The 24,019-nt window shown below is 44.8% G+C and overlaps 2 protein-coding genes across 3 annotated transcripts; one reads left to right on the forward strand and one right to left on the reverse strand.

Annotated features, from left to right (window-relative positions):
* Positions 1 to 16,104: 16,104 nt before the first annotated feature.
* On the forward strand, positions 16,105 to 20,073 carry LOC112885931 (putative disease resistance protein At5g47280). The gene is made up of 4 exons (XM_025951638.1): positions 16,105 to 16,909; positions 17,704 to 18,454; positions 18,549 to 18,760; positions 19,122 to 20,073. The coding sequence occupies exons 1-4, from the start codon at positions 16,105 to 16,107 to the stop codon at positions 19,952 to 19,954; spliced, it is 2,601 nt and encodes an 866-aa protein (XP_025807423.1). The 3' UTR covers positions 19,955 to 20,073.
* Positions 20,074 to 20,390: 317 nt separating this feature from the next.
* Positions 20,391 to 22,852, reverse strand: LOC112885933 (serine/threonine-protein kinase SAPK9-like). 2 transcript variants are annotated; one of them, XM_025951640.1, is made up of 9 exons: positions 22,505 to 22,850; positions 22,300 to 22,374; positions 22,066 to 22,167; positions 21,898 to 21,951; positions 21,700 to 21,792; positions 21,380 to 21,472; positions 21,038 to 21,142; positions 20,862 to 20,960; positions 20,391 to 20,780 (listed from the first exon to the last, which is right to left on the reverse strand). In XM_025951640.1, the coding sequence occupies exons 1-9, from the start codon at positions 22,700 to 22,702 to the stop codon at positions 20,487 to 20,489; spliced, it is 1,113 nt and encodes a 370-aa protein (XP_025807425.1). In that variant the 5' UTR covers positions 22,703 to 22,850; the 3' UTR covers positions 20,391 to 20,486. The 2 variants fall into 2 exon arrangements, with proteins under 2 accessions (XP_025807425.1, XP_025807424.1); XM_025951639.1 differs by having other exon boundaries at positions 22,066 to 22,374; positions 22,505 to 22,852.
* Positions 22,853 to 24,019: the final 1,167 nt, after the last annotated feature.

The following is a 24,019-nucleotide window of genomic DNA, read 5'->3' on the forward strand; positions in this document are numbered from 1 at the left end:
TTGTCGTCGGAAAGGGAGAGGCGGCGAACGCCATGGACGGGTGGGGCCGATAGCGGGACAGATGTGCGAGCCGGCTGGAGAACGACCGAGCCGCAAGAGAAACGGGAGCCTGGACGCGGCTTCTGTTGGTGGGCCTGCATATATCGATTGTGAGAGGCTCCAATACGGTGGCTCTGGATCGGGAGTCCAGAGAATTTTTTTCCCTAGTCTAGTGGTAAGAATATAGTAGATCCGGGAGCGAATTTACGGGGCTGGTTTTTACGAGACTGGTGCTCAGTCCATCATCAGCCCATGAACAGCATCATACAAAGCCCAAGACGTTCTTGCACGCTGTTGTTCATGACGTGTGCTGGTGGTTGTACCCTCTGGAGAGATGGTTGAGCATTTGGTGTGTCTAAATTCTCACTGGCAACACATGAACATTACTTGCCGTAAAAGCATGGAAATCGCAAGAGCACAGGATGAGAACATTGTGCAGGCTAAGTCCTCCTTTTTTTTATGAAAAAGGTTAAGTCGTGGTTATTGGAGATAACACGATTTGACCTTTCCAGCTTGTGTCGAGACAGGGTCCTTGGTTATTCTGCCATCCTGTACTTCATGTTCTTTTTTTCCTGTTCGAGGCAAAAGATTAATTATTGTATCTAAAATGTGGTGGATGCACTAGCACAGAAAGGCTTTATAATTCTGGTTGAAAAATCTCCGTTATTCCAGTTTCCTAACTATAACCGCCAATTCGGAACTAAAGGTTCCCGGTTAGCGTTACCAACCGCGAGTAACAACCAGGAGTAAAGGTTCTTTTTTCCCTGCATCCCTTTCCATTCATTTATTTTTATTTTAGTTATTTTTTATATTCGAAATTACATATATTCTTCTATAGTACTGTATACATTCCTACACGCACGTTCGAGCTGAGTATGGAATCTAATAACATATATCTATATGTATATAAATATATTTAGTGGGATAACATAGACATATACATATACATACATATATAAATATATACATACAAAGTGCAACAAAGTTTTACATAGATCTATGCTATATTTACTACCTGAATCAAGATTATATCCATCATAGTAGAATTCACCATCCGGAGGACAACCTGCTCATAAATAAATCCTGCTAGGGCTTCTTGAATCGCCAAAACTCTTTCACGTGGAAGGAGCTGATCCTGCATAAAATTGATCTATAAAAAATTGGAAAATACAAATTATGATAATTTTTAAAATTATTTGAAATATTGTGAAATGTTGTTTATTACTTACTTCCGCTTGCTAAGAAGTATAAGTCTTGTAAGGACCTATTAAACCATGAATGTTCTCATAAATATAGTATGCGCATTAGTTATTGCCCTATGCCTGCCTCAAACACTTTAATATAAAAGAATTCATCAGGTATCCATACGAATATATAATAAAACAAATGAAACGTGCAAAGCAGTATCCAGTACGTACCGGAAGAGTCTGTCTTCAATTTAATTTCGCCTCTGAAATTACGTGGATGTTTTTCACTTAACTTTTTCCAAACTCTGCGCATGTTTGATAATGAATAAATATATTTATCGCATGATTTTAAAGAAATGGTGATTGAGGCGGTATGACCGGAATTACCTTTTCATCTTGTCGATCATGCTTTTGTAATCTTATGGATTTTTCCTCAATAAGTCCATAACAATGCTACGCTCATATTAGGAATTATCACAATTAGTATCCAGTGATTTCTGCAAGATTATACAGAGCCACCTCTTGCTTGGGTTAAAAAAATTCAATAATACAGAAGTAAAAGAGTTACACAGCAGAAAACACTCACTGAAAGTTGTAAGGAAACATTATATTCTGCTTGAATTTCTGGACGTATAAGAACTTGTATAAGTTATTAAATGTATCTTTAGAGCTGTTCTTTAAATTAACGCAATTCACAACCACTGATTCGACGAAGCATCAGCAAGTTTGCATCCGCATGATTGATTGATATCTGGAGCCCGTGGAAGCATATGGTGGTGATTGCTACTTCATATGAATGCGAGACTTGGTCTGTAAAAAAGAATATGGATGTGAAAATGTTGTGGGTTTCTATGATGGGTAATCCTTTGAGGAACTGGGAATTATGGATCTTGCTGCTCACTACAAACGCTTAAGGATTTACAAACTTTAGCAACCTTGGTCCCGAAGGTTTCCTTACAAGTTACAATCACGATAAGTATATAGTATGCTCAAACGCCATGCCTAGAGCCTATTTTAAGAACATAGGTAAGATCGGGATCATCATTTCTTCTCCAAGGCAAGCTGATGTGCAAAATTCAGAACTTCCCTTGACAATCGAAGTCAATGAAAATTGTTTGTTTTGATTTTAACTTATAGAATAATTAATTCGATAGGGGCATGTCCTGATACATTTTAGTGAACCGGAGACACTAGCATATTTCTGTTAATTACTTTGTGAGTGATGTTGATGGACTTTTCGTATTTGATGAATTGGTCTATTTTAACTAAATGATAAGGCTTTTGCCACTTGATTTGTCACTTGATCAAAAATATACTAAAAATCAAAGACAGGTAAAATTTTGCTCGCAAGATAAGTTCATTGTGCTCATCTTACCCAAACTAGATCAATTTATCACCTGAAGGCTTGGCCATCAACCTCCTAGCTTGAAGACACTGGACTGAGAAGTTTATGGACGTGCAGTGGTATGTGCCAGATTAACTGAGCTGCAAGTACCCAGCAATGGATTCAGACATTACATCCTTTACCTGATGCAAATATCCTTAATATTGCATCCTGAGAGTATGAGCGCCCATTCATTTTTATTCTTTTGGCTGAAGGTAGATGAACAATTATTCTTCAATGAGGGACTGAGGGAGATGATCTGTCCATGGACGCCACTCCACTATTTTTCTATAGTAAGCTTGGGATGCATCAGGAGCTCTCCAGTACAGACCTATTTCTGCATTGATGAACAGTGGCTTCTTTGAGGACGGCAAACTGCACAGCCCGTGCATGGTCATGAGAGTGAGGATGTCCAAAATGGCAAAATGGGAATCAGCATGCTGAACTCTATCTGCTTCACTCATGTGATCACTTCAGTCACTTGATGGACAACAATTGTCCTGGTAGATTTTTTTTGGAAGCAACTTGCCAACTTTGTTCACTGGTCACTAGACGTTATCAGTTTATTTGATGTCTCTGATGATACATGCAAGCACGTGCAGTGTGCTTTTATGGTTTGCTTGTTCTGCATTGACTATCGATCACCTACACCTATCATAAGGTCCTTAGGAGCTTGAGATCCAGCATTTTTAAAATTGTATTAAAATTGTTCAAATTTTCTGCAAGGACTACCAATAATTGGTTATAGCAACTGGATGATTCTTTTGCCCGTCTGTACTATCGGATAGTACATTTATTTCCTATGCGAGTCCCCTGTTTACTTCCATAAAAGAACAGCTGAAGGAGCACATCCCCAGTTCTGCAACCTGAAAGGGGATGAAAGTTTGTTTCTTCGATCATGGAAACAAGGATGAGCTATTCATTGAGGCCACTCCAATGGTTTCTGTGGTTGTAGTAGGAGGGCGATATCACCTTGGCCTATAAAACAATAGCTCCAAGGAGAAACCGCCATCTAAAAGCTCTACGGTACCATCAGTAGTTCACATGGATGCGAAATTACAGTAGCTTGCTATGGTAGGCTTTGGAGGCACTGGAAGCGGTTCACAAAGATAGAGCTTACGTAATGGATAAGTTTGGTTGCCCTTTATCCTTTACCCTACAATAGTGACAAGTGCATATTTCCAGCATAGGCCTTTGCCAGTTAGGAGCCCAACCGAAGTCCCACGCCCAGGTGCAAAAATGAAAAAAAATCAAATCCAAAGAGGCAATGACGTTTCATCTGGGAAGCAAACCAGCGACCTACCCATTGCTCGTCAACGATGATACCACTACGATGCCATTGCAAAGCTCACAAAGTACGCGTGCAAGTTAGAGCTATAAAACTTCGAGGTAAGCTGACAAAGTATGCAAGTTGGTACTACAAAATTGTAGGTGCGGATGAGAGGCCATGCATGTTTTCGGGGGACTTGCTATATATTTCACTTATAGCTCAATCGGTAAGTGCCCTGCGTAAGAACCTGCCCTTGGGAGGGGAACAACAACTGGAAACTGTTTTGTAAACCCCTTACATATTAAAACACTGATTTAATTATTTGTTTGGATGAAGAACAAAGGTATACTAAGTTTCGCTTCGCATCTAGGAAGTTTCTAAACTTATACTAGTTGGCTGATTGGGAAAACAGAGTACATGAATGCAGGGCCATCTAAATCTTTGGTCTGAACTTCTGAGCCAAGCAAATGATTGAACCTGCACCAGACCTTGCAGCATCTATGGCTGCAGCAGAGTTCAAAGCTTCATCGTTTAGTTGCCACCGTTCTTGTACTTCAGTTCCTCAGGCAGCCATTCGTTGTGAGGCCGTTTTGATCTGATCGTTGCCACCTCTGCAGTTCATACGGCCAGACGAAAACAGAGGAGCTAGTGGCCACTGTTCTTGTACTATGTGAAGATTCTAGATCCTCCTTGGCACAAATCAAGCCACCGGATGTAAGAAATCATGCGTCTTTTCATTTATCATTTTATCTAAAAAAAGAAATTATGCAGCTGTAGTATATTAAGAAGAATAAAATAGGCACCCAAATTTTCGTTGAGAGAGATTTCAAAGCACCAGTTTTGTGTAACGGAATGTAAATAAAAGGTGGGTGTATGTGATGACCATTTTGCCCCTGAATACTCACATAATGTAGGTTGGGTTGAATGGAATTGTGATTGTACAACTTGTTGATTCACCTCCTTATAAATATGATAGCACTATAACTGAAGAAACATGTTGTCCTATGCTAGAAATCTCAAGCAAAGATCCCAAAAACCAAAAACTCGGCACATGCAGTGGGACATGCATGGAACAATAATATATAGTCAACCTTCATGCACTTATGCGGTAGTATGCCTAGGCCTAGGAGTATGAGGCATCAGGATATGATCGCCTACACTACCAAAGAACCGGTAGAGCTAGTAGTTCTTCCCTCCACATCATCTTTGCCCATTCGAGGCATAAGATTAAATTGCCTAGCGCCAGGTGTATGTTTTATTATAACTGATTTTTGAGTTATTTTTATTTTTCAGTCCCACCTTTCGTCAGCAATGCCACCATTCAACAGCTATTGCTTGGGGGTGGCAGCACTTTTGGAGAAAGGAATTCACGGTGAAGGAGGATGAGTCATCAAAAGGACGCCTTCGAAAACAAATGTGCCTCCAAAAGCAACTAGAGGAGCCCGCATGAGAAGCGTGATCGCAGAAGATAAAGTCCAGTTGTATAGGATATGCCAAGAACGTAGTTGATAACCACGGGTAAATTTTTCATGTAAAAATCCAACTGTCCTTCATAAGTCATAAATACTAGAGGGGCATCCCTGCTCATTTGTTTTTTATGGATAGAGAAAAAGGATATTGTTCCACGTTATATTATATCCTTCTGTCATTCAAAAGCACCAATTGGTTTCGGAACCAACATGTCATGGTCTAGCCTATGGATTGACAGCTATTAGCATCCTGGTTCGTCATTTTTCATTGCTCCCTTTTTAAGGATGTATGTATCGTGGTAATGCAGAGGCCAGAAATGGTTCAAGTGCATCAACTCGATGAAAAACCTTGAATTTAATAATTTTCCCTTGTCGAAAAATGTATTTTAACTAAATTTTGAGGCTTTCGGTACTTGATTTGTCATTTGAAACTGTGATCGCAGGATAAGTTCAAAGTGCACAGCTCCTCCCATATCCTCTTACCCATACCAGATCAATTTATCACCTGAAGGCTTGGCCATCTACATTCCAGTCTGAAGGTGCACTGGATTCAAACATTACATCCCTTATGTGATAAATATGCTCCTTTTTTAGGTCCATAAAAGAGCGATGAGGGAGAAGAAACACAATTGCTGCATCCTGAGAGTATGAGCGCCTCCTTCACATTTGTTCGTTTGGTTCAAGATAGATAGGCGCCACACCAGTCTGTTTCTGTAGTAAGCATGGGATGCGTCAGGAGCTCTCCTGGTACAGATACGTTTCCTGGTCGATGAGCAGTTGCTTCTCTGACGACGGCTATGCCCGCGGCATGTGGGCGGCGATGGGAATGTAGATGCTCCAAGAAGGGAAACGAATGCAGGAGCCGATGCTGTCGCAAGACATCCTCGACGGCCAGATAGTCAGGGACGAAAACACTGATTCAAATAGCTGATTGGATGAAGAACAAGGTCCCAACAAGTTTCTGATTGGCATCTAACAAGTTCCTTACATTGGTTGGTTATTTGGGAAAACAGGGGACATAAATGCATGGCCATCTAAATCTCCGTCCGAACTTACAACTGAACCAAGCAAATGACTGAACCTGCATCAGACTAACGTTACACCAAGATATGATGTTGCCACAAAGAGGGAGGCCGGGGACTCTCTTGGGACTTAGTTGAGTGAAAATATACTGTTATCCACTACAGGACTTCAGGTCTGAATTTGAATGGTTGCGGTGATACGTCCGTGCACCGCGGTAGCTAGTATGTGCATAATGTAGCTGTGAAACGCTGCATAACTGCACGGAAGAATTAAACCGTAGCTAGGTTGATTCCAAATGAGAGTATAACACAACCATTATTTTCTACAAAGAAAGGACTAAAAAGAGATAATCATGTCTATCTATAATGAACTTGCATGTTTAGAGGTTTCAGGTTGTCAGCTCTGAATCTTTGATATTAGTACAAATTTATATCCCATCTATGACCCGATAAACATTAACAGCTCTATTATTTACACAATCTCCAGGGAAGTGTTCCAGTCAAAACCTGATTAAACATTTAATAGCCCAATTGCATTTTCAAATGATGGGTAGTACACTCGTCCATGCAGTGTTAGGTGAATAGTATCAGATATGCCTATGTCCTAAAGAATTACCTTTTAAATTGTTTATAAAAGAGCATATGAGGGAGCAGAAGCCAGTGTTGCATGTTGATAGATAAAGTAGCTAACTAAAGATGCTCCGGTGGCTTTGCTATGCCACGTACCCATAGGAGTAGGAAGCATCAGTAGTTCCCACATTACGGAAACATCTGTTGTGACTGTGGGTAAGTAGTTCCCACTTGGCTCGGGCTTTTCATCTTACCCGGCTCGCGCTTTTCATCTTTCTAAGTTTCAGCAAAAGTTAAGTCGACCTGAACATGATGGATGTGCTGTTGTGATCAACGCTGATTGCATTTTTCTGTATCGCTAACCCGCAAACCTGGAGTTGAGTTTGAATGCATTACGTTCTGATCTGCCTTGATGGCCATAGAACCTTTCTTCTTTATTACGGTGCCAATGAGAGCTAGCGTTAAAATAGCAGTGAAAGCACATTTGCTCGAATTTTGAAACTAGAGAGAAGGATAGACAAGAAGTATGCTTTCCCTTTCCCTTCAAGTGGATTCAGAATTCCCTGTATTTCACCACGTACAAGAAGAAGCATAGTGTCTGGATGATCTTTATGGCATAAAGTCCTACTTGCACGGCGTACCCGCACGAAGTATGTGCACTACTCAATGTACATGGAGTACAATTGTTTTGACAAATTTCAGATCCAGAGCTTCCTGCAGTTCATCAGAACCCTCAAAAGTTCTTGCTGAGCTTTGTGCAATTGTGAACCTTCTAGTCCTTACATGATAATAATTAAGGTGGCAATTGTACACAAGGCGTCTATCCGCAAAAAAAAAAAGAAATTGTACATAAGGCGTCATGACAATTTCATTGCCTAAAATTGTGGTCCTTCACGATGGTGATGGATCCACTCAGGCCTATCAAAATGACACACCGATGACGCTCACCATCTTCTTCAACCATTAGAGAGGAGGGGCCATGGACATCGGCATCAGGAGTGCAAGAAACAACATACTGGTCTTCCAAATAAGTCCAAAAGGTTTGAAAGCAACATGGCTCAACAAATTGCACGCCGTAGGCCCTTTTGTGCAAAAATCATCATTCTTACATATAGTGCTATACCAGCCACTTATTACAAGTGGACCCAATGAAAACAGGACGTTAACGCTGCATCATTGGGCTCGTGTGTTACTAACCACTTTGCGGTCAGCAAGAATTGTGAAATTTTGGTTACAAAAATTGTCTCTTGTGCCTTTCAGAAGATATGATCCATCTTATTCCAAGATATGTTTGAAGAAACTCCCTTGTTTGGGTGCAGATCAGCCAGCTCAACACCCAACATGGATGGATTCGCCTAATGCGTTGCTCCAAAAAAAAAAGTTTGTCCATCACATACACAACTGCCAAATTTCTGAATGGCTTATTATTACCTATCGAAATTTCCTGGCTGCAATTAATCAAAAAAATGCTGAGTTAAACCACGTATCGCCTAATCTTAGCCACCTTGTGTGGTGTCCCTCAATTGCCATTGGATATTTTTTGCTAGATGCCATTTGCAAGTGGTGACTTTAGAGCAACGAACAGAAAGAGTTCAGGGGCAATGGAGGAAGTAAATAAAGAGTTGCTGCTGGTTGATGTCGCTGCCAAGAATCTATTGGAGAGACTTGTGGCCACCACCGTTGCTGTGCCTCTTGTATTTTTTCCCCCCACTCCAGATGAATTCAGCACGTGAGCTTCTAGATGTTGCTTGGCAGATCGGGGCTCTTGTGATGACCACACCATAGCACAAGCGGCTCCTTATCTCTGAAGTTTGTGCTATATCATTCTTTATTTTTGCAAAAGAATTATCACCTGTGCAGAGCTAAGGTCAGGTTCAGTGCACTGAATCAGTTCAGATTTAAAACTCATCATCTGAACTTGTCCATGTGTACGTCCTTTAGATGCATCGTGCATGTGAGTAATGCACATGTAATGGAACTATGGTAGTAGTTGCTAGATCCAGCATTTTTTTTTGTGTGTGGGGTCAAAGTTCATCTCAGCTTTATAAGGTTCATGCTTTCAGGGAGGACTATGAAAACTGGTGGAGGCAGCATATTCAGTAATTTTGGAAGGTTTTGCTTTTGTGCGTGCACGCTTGCACGCGTGTAGGTCTATTCTCTTTCAAAACATGTCACTTTTGCCGCTGTCAAAACTCACAGTACACAACATATTCTGCCAGCGTCACTACAGCATTATCAAGGATTATTGCCATTCGCAATCCTTTTGTATGGTTTTTTTTCCACAAATTCTTGCCAATCGCAACCGGTTTATGCGGCAACCTCTGATTCCTTTTCCATAATCCGGTTTTTCATCAGGAGCACTAACTGTTCGAGAACCATGTTCAGAAATTGATGGTGCATAACTGCGTATATATGCAGTAAAAATCCCTTTGCTACAGTTTAGTAGGGCTCTTGACTAAGCTCTCACGGATCTGACTTGAACAGAAGCTATATACATACATAATTTGATTCATGTTCAACAGCTAAGGTCTACTAGCTTGAGATGGAGCCTGAGGGGACAGTGTGAAACAGTGAATCCTCTCAAAAGTTCTTGACTCAGTAGACAAAATAACCTTCAACTGAGGGGAGAAACCCAGAAAAGGACGTGGAGCCAGAAGCGACAGCGACACCCTGTTTCTGAGGCCACCACCACCACCACCACCACCAACCAGCAGCTGCCTCCACACCGAGCCGATACATTGCACCACATCACCATTCACCTCAGCATTTAACTGAAAGGTGCTCATTTGTTTTTATTTTTATTTTATACAGGAACAGTATCTTTTATCTGAATAAATCTGTCCATTCCATGGTGATTTTGGTAGCATCATGATTACGTTTTTTTTCAAAGGATTGTGTACGTCTTGATATAAGACAGCATTCGAACGTATTCAGCACCACCTATTATAATTGGACCTCTGCGAGCAACCAATCACGCCATTAGCGACGGTAATAGATACCAAACATAGCTTTAGGGGTAGGTTACATCATTTTTCAGGGAAAAAAACAAGAGAAGATAAATTACATCTCTCTGTAGTTAAAGTAACAAAGGCCCTGAAAAACTAGCAAACCCTCCGGCTAAGAACTAAAAGAAATTTCCTTTTCAAAGCACCCAATAATTGCGAAAAAGAAAACAGACAAGAACTGCCGTCACACTCGTCCACAGTGATTTCGACACTATGCCACAATAATTCCCTTCAAAATCGTTCTAATCATTCGCCAATCAAGAAACTCCCTCGAAAATATTCTACATGACCAATCCCTATTAAGCCCACGCAGACAACCAATCACGCTCTAAGCAGCGGCGGGTACCATGAACATTGACCTCAGGAGTAGCTAACACCATCTTTATTATTATCACGCACACAATTAAGACCCCTGGTAACAGGCCATCAATCATTCGGCCAAGAACAGCGACGGGTTTCCAGAACACGAGTCCTATTTGCCATCGTCTTCTTCCTCCTCTTCTTCTTCGCTCCCCCGTTCACTCACAAAGTCCCCCGTTCACTCACAAAAAGGAAGGGATGGCCGTGTGCCCTGCCGTGCAGGCTCCGCTGCCGCCTCGAGCCAGGACATGGCAGGTCGCAGCAGCTGCCAATGCGAGACGCACGCGCGCGTTCACGTACAAAGAACAGACGGCAGACAGAGATGGCGGACGGCACGTCACTCGGCTCGAAACCCTTTTTTTGATGGTGTGCAAACAAATCAGACGATTCTTCTTGTTCTTCTTGACTCTGGCAGGGTCACCATTTCGCCGGTCTTGCTTGCTCATGGTGGGAAAAGAGACTACATGTCTCCGGTTGCGAACGAGCTATGGTCTAGGGGTGTAGGGGTTAGGCAGAGGCACTATCAAGTTAGGCCTCGTGTGCTGTATGTATGTACAAAGGGATTATTCTCTTTGTGTAGCTAATAACGGCACGTTTTGCTACTGTAACCACCGCTACTTTAGTACCAAACTACGCAAATTAAGATGTTCCCTTCTCCATCCTCTTCTCTCCATGGGCAATATCTCCTCTTATACGTGATCATTGTCGCGCACGGTACCCAGTGTTGTTGAATGATTGTGCTAACTTACCAATGCTTTCATGGTGGTATGAGCTCCTTTGCGAAATTCCGAGTCCCCGACTCGACACGGGTGTTTTATCCAGATGATGCTGGCACACTCTTGACTCTTTTATCCTAACTTGCCGAGGTCGATCTAGTTCTCACGTTGGCCGCAGTGCTCAACACCAATGAACTCATCTCCTCGTGTTGTTATCGTGTCCTGTGGCTGTGGGGGTGTGTGGTTGAGACGGGATGGATGGCAACAAGGTTTGTATTATTATATGGCCAAGGTCAATGACCCGCCGGTCGCCGGTCCAAGTTTTTGACCAGGTTCATTGAAGGGAATCGAAAACGCCAAAGAAAGAAAGGGAAATCATACCTTGTAATCATATGAAAAATTGCTCAAAATTTAAATAAAATATTGACATGGGAACGCGACTCTCTTCTGGATCGCTGCTGCCTCGTGGCGTGGCGTGGGTGCTGCTGGCATATTCTATTATTCTAGCTGCAAGATGTAGCAAGCAAGCAGTGGCATGGCAACGAACATATTTTGCATGTGCTCGTCGTCATCTTCGTCGCCGGGTGGCCGTGGCCCCTTGACGTCCGTGGCAGATTGGCTTGAATTATTGGCCGGTCAGGGGTGGCGTTACGGCCGGCGGCCATGGTTATCCGGATGATGCTGGCCAAAGTTGGCTACGCCTGCACGCGACGAGACAGTGTCTGGCTCTGGCGGAAAGTATGTGTAGGATCTTTTTTAGTTGTAGGGAAATTTATCATAGGCTTGAGACGTCAACGTCGACGATGGTGTCTAGATATTTTCATATTGATTGCTCCTTTTTTTCTGGGTTAATGTCTGTTCATGAAAAGCTGCTGTGCCATTTTTTTATTCAGAAACTAGCAAGGATTTTTTTTCTTTTTTGAACTAACAGGCTAGCAAGGATTCAAAGGAATGTAGATAAAGTTAGCTTGATACATCTGTTTGTGTTCACAGGGATGGGGCACGTGCGTACGTTGTGAGTTTCTGAGTTTCACTGTAATCGTAAAAAAATTGTAAAGAACATCATTCTTCTATCCATATCGTCCGGAATTTACGGATCGCCAGCATGAGAATCAAACTGTTATATGAAGTTTCAATCTCAAATTAAATATTTACTTCATACAAATACACGAGCCTGATATTCGGACTTCAATAAAATCGCTCCAATGCGGCAACACCACATTCCTCAAACCAAGTATCCCATGGATGGTGCATAAACTAAATGTTTCGATCCATAATTTCAACGTGCACCTTCCATAGTTATTTGGTACAAGATCATCTAGCAACTAATTTCAAAAAAGGGTGAGATGTTGATTATATTATCTGGAACACGAAAGATGGGAACATATTGGAAAAGAATTGAAGGGGAGGTGGGTTGAGTTGTCTCTAGAGTAACGGTGGAGAGACTCACCCACTAACATGTGAGCCCGACAGGGTCATGGACTCACCTATTAATAGGACAAATTCCTCTATAGTTACTGCAGAGGAACTACTTTCTTTCAAAAGGAATGATTATAGCCAGCTCCCGTGCAACGGGGTCAGCGCTAGCGACTTCTCAGTGCAGGATGCTTGCATTGTGGTCAGAGCCCACGGCGAGTTTGTTGATGCTCATTCAATCCTTGAGGTACTCTACTGACTAATTTGGCACACAAACTACCGGCTATAGATACAGGTACTATACCACACATCGCTTATATTAATTTCCTGCACTGCCATCTTACCATCTTACAAAAAAAAAAGGGCAATATGTACGAGCTAGCATAGCTTGCAATATACATTTGTTTCTACTATTTTCATCTCAGCAATTCATGTTTCTCGAAAACTCCCAAAGTGTTCTAGCATTCAGTAAAGCGAATAGGGCAGTCGGAGTTGATTTTTAGGATTATTGGACCCTAGTTCATAACCATTTCACGCAATACTTTGTTTAAATTATTATAGGAAAAATATTTGATTCAGAAAAAAAATTTCTAATACTAACAATGGGAAAGTGGCTAATAGAAGATGAGATCCATGAAAAGGCAGTTGGTAAGATGATGTTTGAAAACGGCATGTTTCTACTATGCATGGAAATTATTTTCTAGTGAAAAGTAGGGATTGCACATGTGCTTGTGTTGACTATTGAGGAGGGTTCAGAGAGTTGGTCTGCCCAGCTTGGTGCGTGCAACATTTGTGACAGAGAAATTTTAACTTACATATATATGTCTATTCTTCAGTGAAAGTTGAAATAGGTATATTCTATGGAAGCATTAAGATGGCCTAATCCAACATGATCAATTATAAATTTTTGTATGGAATTTGATAATGATGGTGTGTGATACAAGAGTAGATTTAATAAATAAATAACCGCAAAGTCACCAGCGATATGACTTGCGTGAATTCAAGAATATATCGTGCCTCTCTCAGAGTCCAAAAGAGATGTACTTTTATAATAAGAATAAAGATTTGTTTGCTTCTTGAAGACGAGCATATTCTGTCATAAAGCTCCACTTTTCAGTGAAAAGTAACAATTTGTGCTTGTAGTTGTATTGCTGAGAGATCGCAAGATGTAGACAAGGTTTAATTTATTAGCTGATTAACTATGCATGGTAATCGATGAGCTCCGTGATGTTCTTGGTCCTCTTCCTTAATTCGCTAGCATAAGATTCCACACGACAGTAAAATAGAGACAGATAATATATATTTCATAATTAATATGTTAACATCTTCGAGCACATGTACTGACGACGTTAGTTATGGAGCAACTTGTTCCATTGCTAAGACTAAAGTTGCTCATCCATGGAGCCAAACGTCAAACTCTTCACGAATAGAGGCTTGCTACTGCAGCGTGTACTCTTTCTAGTTCAAAGCTGTTTCCGTAGTTTGTTGAATATGAAGCGAAAGAGAAACGGACATGTTTGAAAACAAAGGTGCTGGATTGTTTTGGTACATAACTCATAACAACTGTATATAATCTGTGACATCCCGGCTCAACAAGGATGAATTTAAGCCCACTAGTGGCCCAAGTATGAGTGGTATGGCATGTGTGGGGAGTTGTCCCACTTTGCTAGTTGAGGGTGAGTCTCACCAACATATAAACCCAAGTGCCAAGTGCATTTCAACCCTCGGGTTAACCCTTTTACGCGAAGCGAGAATGAAAGCGTAAGCGGGGTTGGTGCGAGTGCGTGTTTTACTCAACGTGCGAGTAAAACTGAGCCATATTTGGATAAAACACCGTCCACCTACATACACACACCTATTTATCTCTAGCTCCTCTCCTGGCTACCATGCTTGATTATTGTTTGGTCAAAGTCCATAGCAAATTTGTTGGTATATATATATATATATATATATCATAATAATTGGCCCGTGCATTCACATGGGTCTCCACTAGCTACTATGCTCGATTATTGCTTGGTCAAAGCCCATCAAGTGATGCTTTAGTTGTCACTCATCGATCCCATACCTTGATGGCCTGCGATCTAATAATAACCTTGCTCCTCTTAGTCTTACCCAAAAAAAGAGTACATAGCCGTTGATATTCCAAATATCATATTCATCATGCATCTTCGCAACGACTCCATTTTTATTTCTGGAGGTTATTAATCAATGTCCATACAGCTCTGTCGTCGCCATTTACTATAAAGATGACATGGGGTATAATATAAGAGGTTTTTGGCAAGTGGCTAAATTATGGAATGTGGACATTCTAAGTTAACTTCACAAGAGGACAAGCACAAGCTAGCAATGGATAGTGATCAGCCAAATAATGAGCAAACTGAAGAGGCCTAAGCTGGGTCCCTAAGAGCATCTCCAATAAGAGTTCTAAATTGGGTACTATCTTGAAATATAAGGCTTAAGAGAAAAAAATAGCCTCCAACAGAAGTCCTATTTTACAAAAAAAAAACTGGCAAGGCAAATCAATTTAGGACTCAGTCTCCCGGGTCCTAGATATAGGACTCAATTGGTTGGGTCCTATCTTCCTTTTGCCACGAAATCTAACTGACAGAGACTTCTTCTCCCAATGCCTCCGCTCCAATCTTTCCCCAATTAGTTGTAAATGACATGATTTGAGACCCCGCTGTTGGAGTATAAGCTTTTTTTTGGACCCTAAACACATCAAATATGTCCCTAATACAAATTATAGGACCCAAATATAGGACTCATGGTTGGAGATGCTCTAAGATCCATCAGGGATCAGGGTGCTAGAAAAAAAAATTAATTGGGAGACCAAGTAGGAAGAACAGGGTATTATCAGAGGATGCTAAATCAAGAAATTAGTCATTTTATATGGAAAGATATAGTAACATATGGAGAAAATCATCAATCAAAGAAGAGCATCATCCTCTGGCATTCTAACTCCACCTAATAACATATCACAATTAGAGTTGGTAGAGTGAACATATGTCTCTACTAATTTAAACTATCAAAATTCTTATTTATATATATATATAAACTTACGGAGGAGGACGCTAACTTAGAGCGGTCATTAGCGATATGTATAATTCAGTCGTACAGGACATGAAATTTCTATGCTCTGCAGTACCTTGAGCTCTTTTCCATCATCAACCTGCGAGACCCGAAGCCAGGCCAAACTCTCCAAGGTAAACCGATCTCAGGTCTACTTGCTGCGAAGCGTGGCGTCTGGTCTACTACCTTGGTGATGGCTGACCACTAACCTCTACCGTGTGAAGCAGCAGTGTAGAAGAGGAGAAGCGAAGACTCGGCGGGTGGGCCAGCGTTGTCAGTGACCAGTCGCACCCCCAGATCTGAGCTCGAGCGACCGGCGACCCCATCGCCGCGGCGGTTGACCCCCAACCGCCCGTCTCCAACCCTCCCGCCTCTATAAACCACTCGCTTTCCTTTCCGCCTCCCCCGAGACCAAACGCGACGCCCCCCGGCCTGGCCGCCTCCCCCACCTCACGCCGATCGATGGCGACCCCTCACTCACCCAGCTGAACAACTCCACCGCGCACACGCGAGCAGCAGGAACGAGCAAACAGCCCGGCGGACAGGGATAGAGGAGGGAAGCGAGGAAGAAGAGAGCGAGATAGGATAGCAGCGGCCATGGACCGGCTGCTGCTGGAACAGCTGGCCGGGGAGGCGCTGCGGGAGCTGCTGGGCGCGGTGCGGGGCACCCTCTTCTGCCGCTCCACCGCCGAGCGCCTGCGCCGGAGCGTCGAGCCGCTGCTGCCGCTCGTGGAGGGGCTCGGGCCGCACGCCGGCCAGCGCTCCGCGGGGGAGCTCGCCGAGCTCGCCGCCCGGGTCCGGGAGGCGCTCGACCTGGCGCACCGCGCCGCGTTGTCCCCGCGCTGGAACGTGTACCGCGCCGCGCAGCTGGCGCGCCGGATGGAGGCCGCTGACCGGGGCATCGCGCGCTGGCTCGCCCGCCACGCGCCCGCGCACGTCATCGGCGGCGTGCGCAGGCTCCGCGACGAGGCCGACGCGCGGATCGGGCGCCTCGAGCGCCGCGTCGAGGAGATCGCCGCCGCCACGCAGCCCCCGCCGCCCGCCCTCTCCGTCCCCGTCGCGCCGCCGCCGCAGATGCACAAGGGCGTGCCGATGCAGATGCAGATGCCCATGGACGCGCCGCTCACCAAGGGCTCGGTGGCCGCTATGCCGGTGGACGGGCCGCCGCTCAAGGGCGTCGCTGTGCCCGCCAAGGCCGGGGTGATGGCCATGGACATGGAGCTCGCCGAGGGCCACGAGGACGAGGAGATGGTTGGCGGCGGCCTCAAGGTGGCCAAAGAGAAGGTGAAGGAGATGGTCATGAGCGGCGGCGGCGGCTGGGAGGTGGTCGGCATCTCCGGCATGGGCGGCAGCGGCAAGACCACGCTCGCCATGGAGATCTTCAAGGATCACAAGGTCCGAGGTAAGGAGAACAAGGGCCAAATCTCAACCATCTTTTCCTTAAAATTCTTCCAATCTTTTTTTGTGCAAACAAAGATTGCATCCTTTCATGAATTATTGGGGTGCAAAAATTCCCCAAATTGGGTGCATAGCATCTTTGGTGGTTGGTTTGCGTGCGTGTCGTGCAATTAGGTAAAGGTGAGGTTGATGCTTTCGTTTTGCTCCACACCACTGGCTTGGTCAAAATTGGCGCTTTGACCAGCTAGTGGCAGGAGTACCATTGTGATGGGGTTAGATTGCTTCTGAATTCTCACAACTTTAGCAGACACTCTTAAATTCTGCTTGGACCTGAGTAACCTTATCGTGGCTATGGTGATTACTTACTCTAAAATCGAGATATGATAGCTGCTTAAGGAACTGCACACCATGCATCTATTTCGGACAGAGTAAGCACAAACAGCTAGGTCCTAGTGTGTTATTTCCAGATTCAGATCCAATTAGATCTGTTTTCTGAAAAAAACAAAATCTGGAGCTATGCCAATTTTCGGATCCTCTTTTAGTGCAAGGGATCAGGATGAGCGATGTTGTTGAAGCTCTAATATAGCAAAAAATGAGCAACCTGCGTTCATATCTCCCATCATCTCTGCACTCAAGATCATAGTAAACTAAAATTCAATAGTCACCATCTTTGAGAAATAACATCTTTTAGTGGCTGCTATCCTGAATCGAGATTTTAAGCATCAAATTAAATTCTAATTCCTTTTTGCAAGTTTTTTTTGGCTTTGTGATTCTGATATGGTTTGTTTCTTTCTATAGCCTACTACAACGACAGGATCTTCTTTGAGACGATCTCACAATCTGCAAACTTGGAAACCATCAAGATGAAGCTGTGGGAGCAGATCAGCGGAAACATCGTGCTTGGTGCATACAACCAGATCCCAGAATGGCAGCTCAAGTTAGGACCAAGGGACCGAGGACCAGTCCTTGTTATCCTTGACGATGTGTGGTCTCTCTTGCAGCTTGAGGATCTCGTCTTCAAGTTCCCTGGGTGCAAGACTCTTGTTGTATCGAGATTCAAGTTCCCGACGTTGGTATCCCGGACGTATGAAATGCAGTTGCTTGATGAGGAGGAAGCTTTATCTGTCTTCTGCCGCGCTGCCTTCGATCAGGAGTGTGTTCCGAAGACTGCTGACAAGAAATTGGTTAGGCAGGTCTCTGCAGAGTGCAGAGGCCTTCCTCTAGCTCTGAAGGTCATCGGTGCATCATTGCGAGATCAGCCTCCTAAGATATGGCTGAGTGCCAAGAACCGGTTGTCACGAGGAGAGGCTATTTCTGACTCCCATGAGACCAAGCTCCTAGAGAGAATGGCGGCAAGTGTTGAGTGCTTACCAGAGAAGGTTAGAGATTGTTTCCTTGATCTGGGCTGCTTCCCAGAGGATAAGAAGATCCCTCTTGATGTGTTGATCAACATTTGGATGGAGATTCATGATCTTGATGAGCCAGATGCTTTCGCCATCTTGGTTGAGCTTTCGAACAAGAACCTTCTTACCCTTGTTAATGATGCACAGTATGTATCATCTGCCATATATGTGCTTCAAAATATTCAAGAATTGGTATTATCTTAAAGAACAGGTTTTAACTCTTTGCTGCTCTTTGTGCAGGAACAAGGCTGGAGATTTGTACAGTAGCTACCATGACTACTCGGTGACGCAACATGATGTGTTGAGAGATCTTGCGCTTCACATGAGTGGGCGTGACCCTCTGAACAAGCAGAGGCGGTTGGTGATGCCAAGAAGGGAAGAAACTCTTCCAAGGGATTGGCAGAGGAACAAAGACACTCCGTTTGAAGCTCAGATAGTTTCCATTCACACAGGTACAACATTAGTCCTTTATTGCTCTTTACTTTTCACTTTTCTGGATATTTATTGCCAACAATTTATCATCCAACATCTGTATTGAACTCTGAACTCGTACTGAAATTTGGAAGAAGAACCATCGTAGTAATAAACACAAGTACACAACATAATGAGACTATATGTTTGATCCATGACTGCTAAGTTCATCAGCAAACTTATCATTATCCCTAAAATTCTATTTTTACACCAGTATAGTAGGAACATGGTTTAGTATTTTTGTTCTGAAACGTTTTCTTCATAGAGTACTAGAAGTAGTTTCTACCATGTGCTTTCTTCCTTGGGACAGAATGATCTGACCAACTGTTACCCAAACTCCAGGTGAAATGAAAGAATCTGACTGGTTCCAGATGAGCTTCCCCAAGGCAGAAGTGCTCATCCTCAACTTTGCCTCAAGTGTTTACTACCTCCCCCCATTCATCGCAACGATGCAGAACCTGAAAGCCTTGGTTCTGATCAACTACAGCACCACCAGCGCAACCCTTGACAACCTATCTGCCTTCACCACGCTCAGCAGCCTGAGGAGCCTTTGGTTGGAGAAGATCACACTCCCACCACTGCCAAAGACCACTATCCCGCTAAAGAACCTGCACAAGATCTCCCTCGTCCTCTGCGAACTGAACAACAGTCTAAGAGGATCGACGATGGATCTCTCCATGACCTTCCCCCGCCTGTCCAACCTCACAATTGACCACTGCATAGATCTGAAGGAGCTGCCATCAAGTATCTGTCAGATCAGCTCCCTCGAGACCATCTCCATCTCAAACTGTCATGACCTCACGGAGCTGCCATATGAGCTAGGCAAATTGCATTGCCTGAGCATTCTTCGGGTCTATGCCTGCCCGGCGCTGTGGCGGCTCCCGCCGTCGGTGTGCAGCCTGAAGAGGCTGAAATACCTTGACATATCTCAGTGCATCAACCTGACAGACCTCCCGGAGGAGCTTGGCCACCTGACAAACCTGGAGAAGATTGACATGCGGGAATGCTCACGCCTAAGGAGCCTCCCGAGGTCATCGTCCTCCCTCAAGTCCCTCGGCCACGTCGTCTGCGACGAGGAGACGGCGCTGCTGTGGAGGGAGGCCGAGCAGGTAATCCCTGACCTCCGGGTGCAGGTGGCAGAGGAGTGTTATAACCTGGACTGGCTTGTAGACTGATGTCACGTTCTGGATGCTTTGGGCTTCCAAACTGACCATGTACATATGATGTTTATATCTTGCCCTGTGTAGTGCAGCAAGAGTATCAACCCACTGGCCAATTTTGACATGTTCAGTCAGTGTTCATGCGCCGACTCTTCGGTGACAAAGCTAGAACACGTCCCGAAACCGAAATGCACACAGGAAAAAGCTTTTTCTTGGCACAAAACAAAATTATTATATACAACCGCCATACGCCTTTTCAGTTCAGGAAACAGAGACAAAGCAATGGTTCTGAAAATGAACCTGAAGAGTTTTCACATGGTAATACCGGGGCTAGATTGTTGCGCAGCACACATACTATACTACACTACACAATAGACAGCGGCAGCAGCACCACAATAGGAATCAACCGTCTGAAGCAGAAATGGCGACAAACCGATCGCTGGGTCATAGCTTAAGCTCGAGCTGAAACAGAAGCGCAACTCGACAGATTGATTGATTTACTGAAAGGAAGGCCGCAAATACGGTTTCCACACAAGCATGGACATGGTTACAGGGCAACCACTACCTCCCCACTGCTCTCAATGTCCATGTCTAGGTCCTCGTCTGAATCTAGATCCTCCATGTTTTCCTCGACGTCAAGGTCGTCGGACAACAACTGGGCCGCTGTGCGGGTTCCAGCAGGTGGTATTGTTGCCTCTGCCAGTATCTGCATGATGTCGTTCATGTTCTGCATCGGCTGGTCCGGCTCCTCATAGCTCACTGAACCATCATCATCCATGATGTCAATAGGGAGGTTCTTCAGGAACCAAGGATGACTTTTTATCTGGGGTATGGTGATCCTCTGCAAAGACCATATATTATAGGTATCTCACATCTGAATGATCAAGTGACACAGCAAAAAGGAAAATATTCGACAACTCACAAGGTTTGGTTCGACAACAAAAATCCTTGATAAAAGATCTCGGCATTCTGGAGATATATGGACATAGTCTGGAACCGCATACTGAGCCCCCATTATTTTCTGCAAATTGACATCAGCATTTAGCTGACTGGATATAACTGCAGCCAGTGGAGCTGCCAAGGTTCGCAAAAAAATACCTGAATTGTCTTTCTGAAATTCTTAGGATCTTCCGGATCCTCGAAAGGATACCCGCCAACCAGCATCACATAAAGGGTCACCCCACATGACCAAACATCGGAAATCTCCATCCAATGACAAATTATTAGCTAATGCACTGTATAAAGAGTTGCTCCACAATACCAGACACTATTTTTTTTTCTAAAGCAAAGACCTGATACTACTATTCATGACATCAAAAGATCAATAACGACTTTACAGCACGAAGACGGACTCCTATTGTCGAGCAGAAGGCATAAGTTGTCAGGCTGGTAGCAGCGTCTGTCAGAGGGCAACTTAAAGCACAAGGGTATGGATAATACCTTTCCATTGTATTTGTTCTTCATTAAAACTTCAGGAGCAATGTATGCTGGAGTTCCCACAGTGGATTTAGGTTGTGAATGCAGAAGAGATGACTGTAAAAAAGATCAGAGAACAGCAGGACAGTAAATCAGGTAAAGGAAACACAAGTAGTCTTTTCTTTTTTTACAGTTAACAAACCACTACAATACAGTAATAATCATATCATGTTGCATGATGTATATCCAGAATATAGCAGCAATTAGGCACCATACTATAGTAAGCACAGTATAGTACAAGAAAACGCAATTACATTGGAGCGTTTCCGAGGGGCAAGTAATACCTTGGAATAACCAAAGTCGCATATCTTAAGCCGAGGCGCAGTGCTTCCATCCAGCAGAGTGTTCTCAAGCTTCAAATCACGATGGCATATTTGCTTGACAACACCAAAAGATCGTGTAAATAGGGCAATTTTAGTCATACACAGAACAACAACTGAAACAGAAGGGATGAGATAGTAATTTGGGGAGAAAAGGTTTACCATGGAGTGGCAGTAGCTGACCCCAGAAATCAGCTGCTGGAAGAAGAACCGAGCCTGAACACGCACAGGAAGCCAGAGTCAGTCATCGACACTACAGTCTACAGGGGCATGCAACAGTTAAGAGGACAGGTTTTTATCAGGCGATCAATCGATGAGATGAGGAGAGACCTCGTCCTCTCTGAACCGGCCGGCATTGCAGATGCGCGTGAAGAGCTCCCCGCCGGAGGCGTACTCCATGACGATGGCGAGGTGGGTCGGCGTCAGGATCACCTGGAGAAGAAAAGAGTGGGGTTTTTTTTCCTTCCTTTTTTTCCTGACATCGTCGTTCGGCGTGGCATCGGAAGAACAGAACAGCACAGAGGCAGCAACCGCCACGGCCGTGACGGCGGCGCCGTCGCTCACCTCCTTGAACTGGATGATGTTGGGGTGGCGCAGCGAGCGGTGGTTGATGATCTCCCGCTGCACGTTCTCGTCAATCTGCAGGAAAAAAAAAAACATAAAGCACGCGGCGCACATGGATGAACTCGCAGCTCGGCGTACGGACGAAAAGGCGGCGGCGGCGGCTTTGGAGAGCGGGACCGGGGGGAAGCTGGCAGTGGCAGGGTACCTTCTGGCCGCGCTCGATGTACTTGACGGCGACAAGGGCGCCGGTGGCGCGGCAGCGCATGAGGCGCGCGACGCCGAAGTTGCCGGACCCGATGTCCCGCACGTGCTCGTACCGGTCCCCATCGTGCATTATCGGCAGCGGCACCGCGGGCGCCGGCGCCTGTGCCGCCCCTCCAGCCACCGCCGCCGTCCCGTCCATCGCCCCCTCCCCCTGCTCCTCCGCCGCCGGCGACCAAGAAACAGAAACGCCCGCCGCTACCTCCTCCACCTCCTCCCGTTGATCGAGCTCGAGCAGCCAGCCCCCCTCTGCTTCCTCTGCTCTCTCGCTCTCGCTTGTTTTTTCCCCCCCTTTTTTTCCTGCTATTTTTTTCTCATTTTTAATCGCTGGCTTTTTTTTATATTGCGCGACTAGCCCAGCGTGGGGGAAAGGACGTTATCCACTTGCGCCTCCCACACCCACCCGCTATGGCACTACACACCCACTGACCCGCGGGTCCGACTAGCATCCGGACCCACGCGTCATCGGGTAGCTCCGAGGACAGCGCCCGTCGGCGGGCGGCGTTCGGACAAGCTGGACGCGCGCCCCAGCGGAAAACCGCAGCAGCGACTGCGGCGCGGGCCCGGGGGCGGGGGAGGCGGTGGGCCCACACGTCGGTCGGGAGCGGTGACGCGGCGGCGGGGGTGAAAAGGCACGGGGATATCTGGTGGTGGGGCCCAAAAGCGCAGTGGGATTTTTTTTTTCGTTTTGTTTTTGGAAATAGCCTACTGCCCTATTATCCATTTTAAAAAACAATTGGCCCATGGGGTAGTATAATAATAAAGGGCTAAATAAATGGTTCTCAAAGGAATAATAATAATAAAAAAAGGCCGCCGAACCTTTTCTTGTATTGCGTGGGTAGGGAGGAGAAACTCCCCTGCTATGGCGTGGGCGGCAACCACACGCAATGCGTTGTCACGACCCATGTCGCTTCGGATTAGCAAGCGTCATCGTAGTTTGTCTTCGGTGCCGCGCGTGCAATTGCCTCAAACACAAAAGGCAAACGGACGTGGTATATATGGGCCTTACTGCTATCTAATCCGGGCCATCATGGTATCCTCCTATCTTATGTTGGGCCTAAAGGGCAGGCCTGCAAACGTTTTGAGTATTATTTTCCGTAAGAGACTTTTTAGTCGTCTGACGAGTGATAGTGCTGAGGCCCGCCTTGCTCATAGCATCTTCCTTTTCCAAAAAAAGAAAAGAAAAAAGCAAACTACGAGGAAGAAACACAAAATACGTAAATCCCAAGGATCACCTACCAAGCCCTCCTATTACGAACTGATCATAGAAGCTTCTCAGGCATGGAGCGCGATAGTTTGATCTCCTACCAATGGAATTACTCCTGTTCATAAGAACAGGGAAGAAGTTGTTAGGTCTCTGCAACTCTGAAACCGCTTGCTTGTGTCTCTGCTGCGATCGATGGGCACGGCACATTGAAGGGATTGGTTGGAGCTTGCCGTGCAGCACGGTTTCCATTGG

Source organism: Panicum hallii, chromosome 3 (genome assembly GCF_002211085.1).
Source record: "Panicum hallii strain FIL2 chromosome 3, PHallii_v3.1, whole genome shotgun sequence".
NCBI lineage: Eukaryota > Viridiplantae > Streptophyta > Magnoliopsida > Poales > Poaceae > Panicum > Panicum hallii.

What these genes read in the sequence shown, in the direction of transcription:
- LOC112885933 (XM_025951639.1), bottom strand. Translation starts at nt 22,702, where the DNA reads ATGGACGGGACGGCGGCGGTGGCTGGAGGGGCGGCACAGGCGCCGGCG. An exon ending in TCAGCTACTGCCACTCCATG is followed by an intron (nt 21,793 to 21,897) that starts GTAAACCTTTTC and finishes GGTGTTGTCAAG; the next exon opens with CAAATATGCCATCGTGATTT. An exon ending in ATTTCAGAAAGACAATTCAG is followed by an intron (nt 20,961 to 21,037) that starts GTATTTTTTTGC and finishes GTCAATTTGCAG; the next exon opens with AAAATAATGGGGGCTCAGTA.
- LOC112885931 (XM_025951638.1), top strand. Translation starts at nt 16,105, where the DNA reads ATGGACCGGCTGCTGCTGGAACAGCTGGCCGGGGAGGCGCTGCGGGAG. An exon ending in ACCCTTGTTAATGATGCACA is followed by an intron (nt 18,455 to 18,548) that starts GTATGTATCATC and finishes CTCTTTGTGCAG; the next exon opens with GAACAAGGCTGGAGATTTGT. An exon ending in GATAGTTTCCATTCACACAG is followed by an intron (nt 18,761 to 19,121) that starts GTACAACATTAG and finishes CCCAAACTCCAG; the next exon opens with GTGAAATGAAAGAATCTGAC.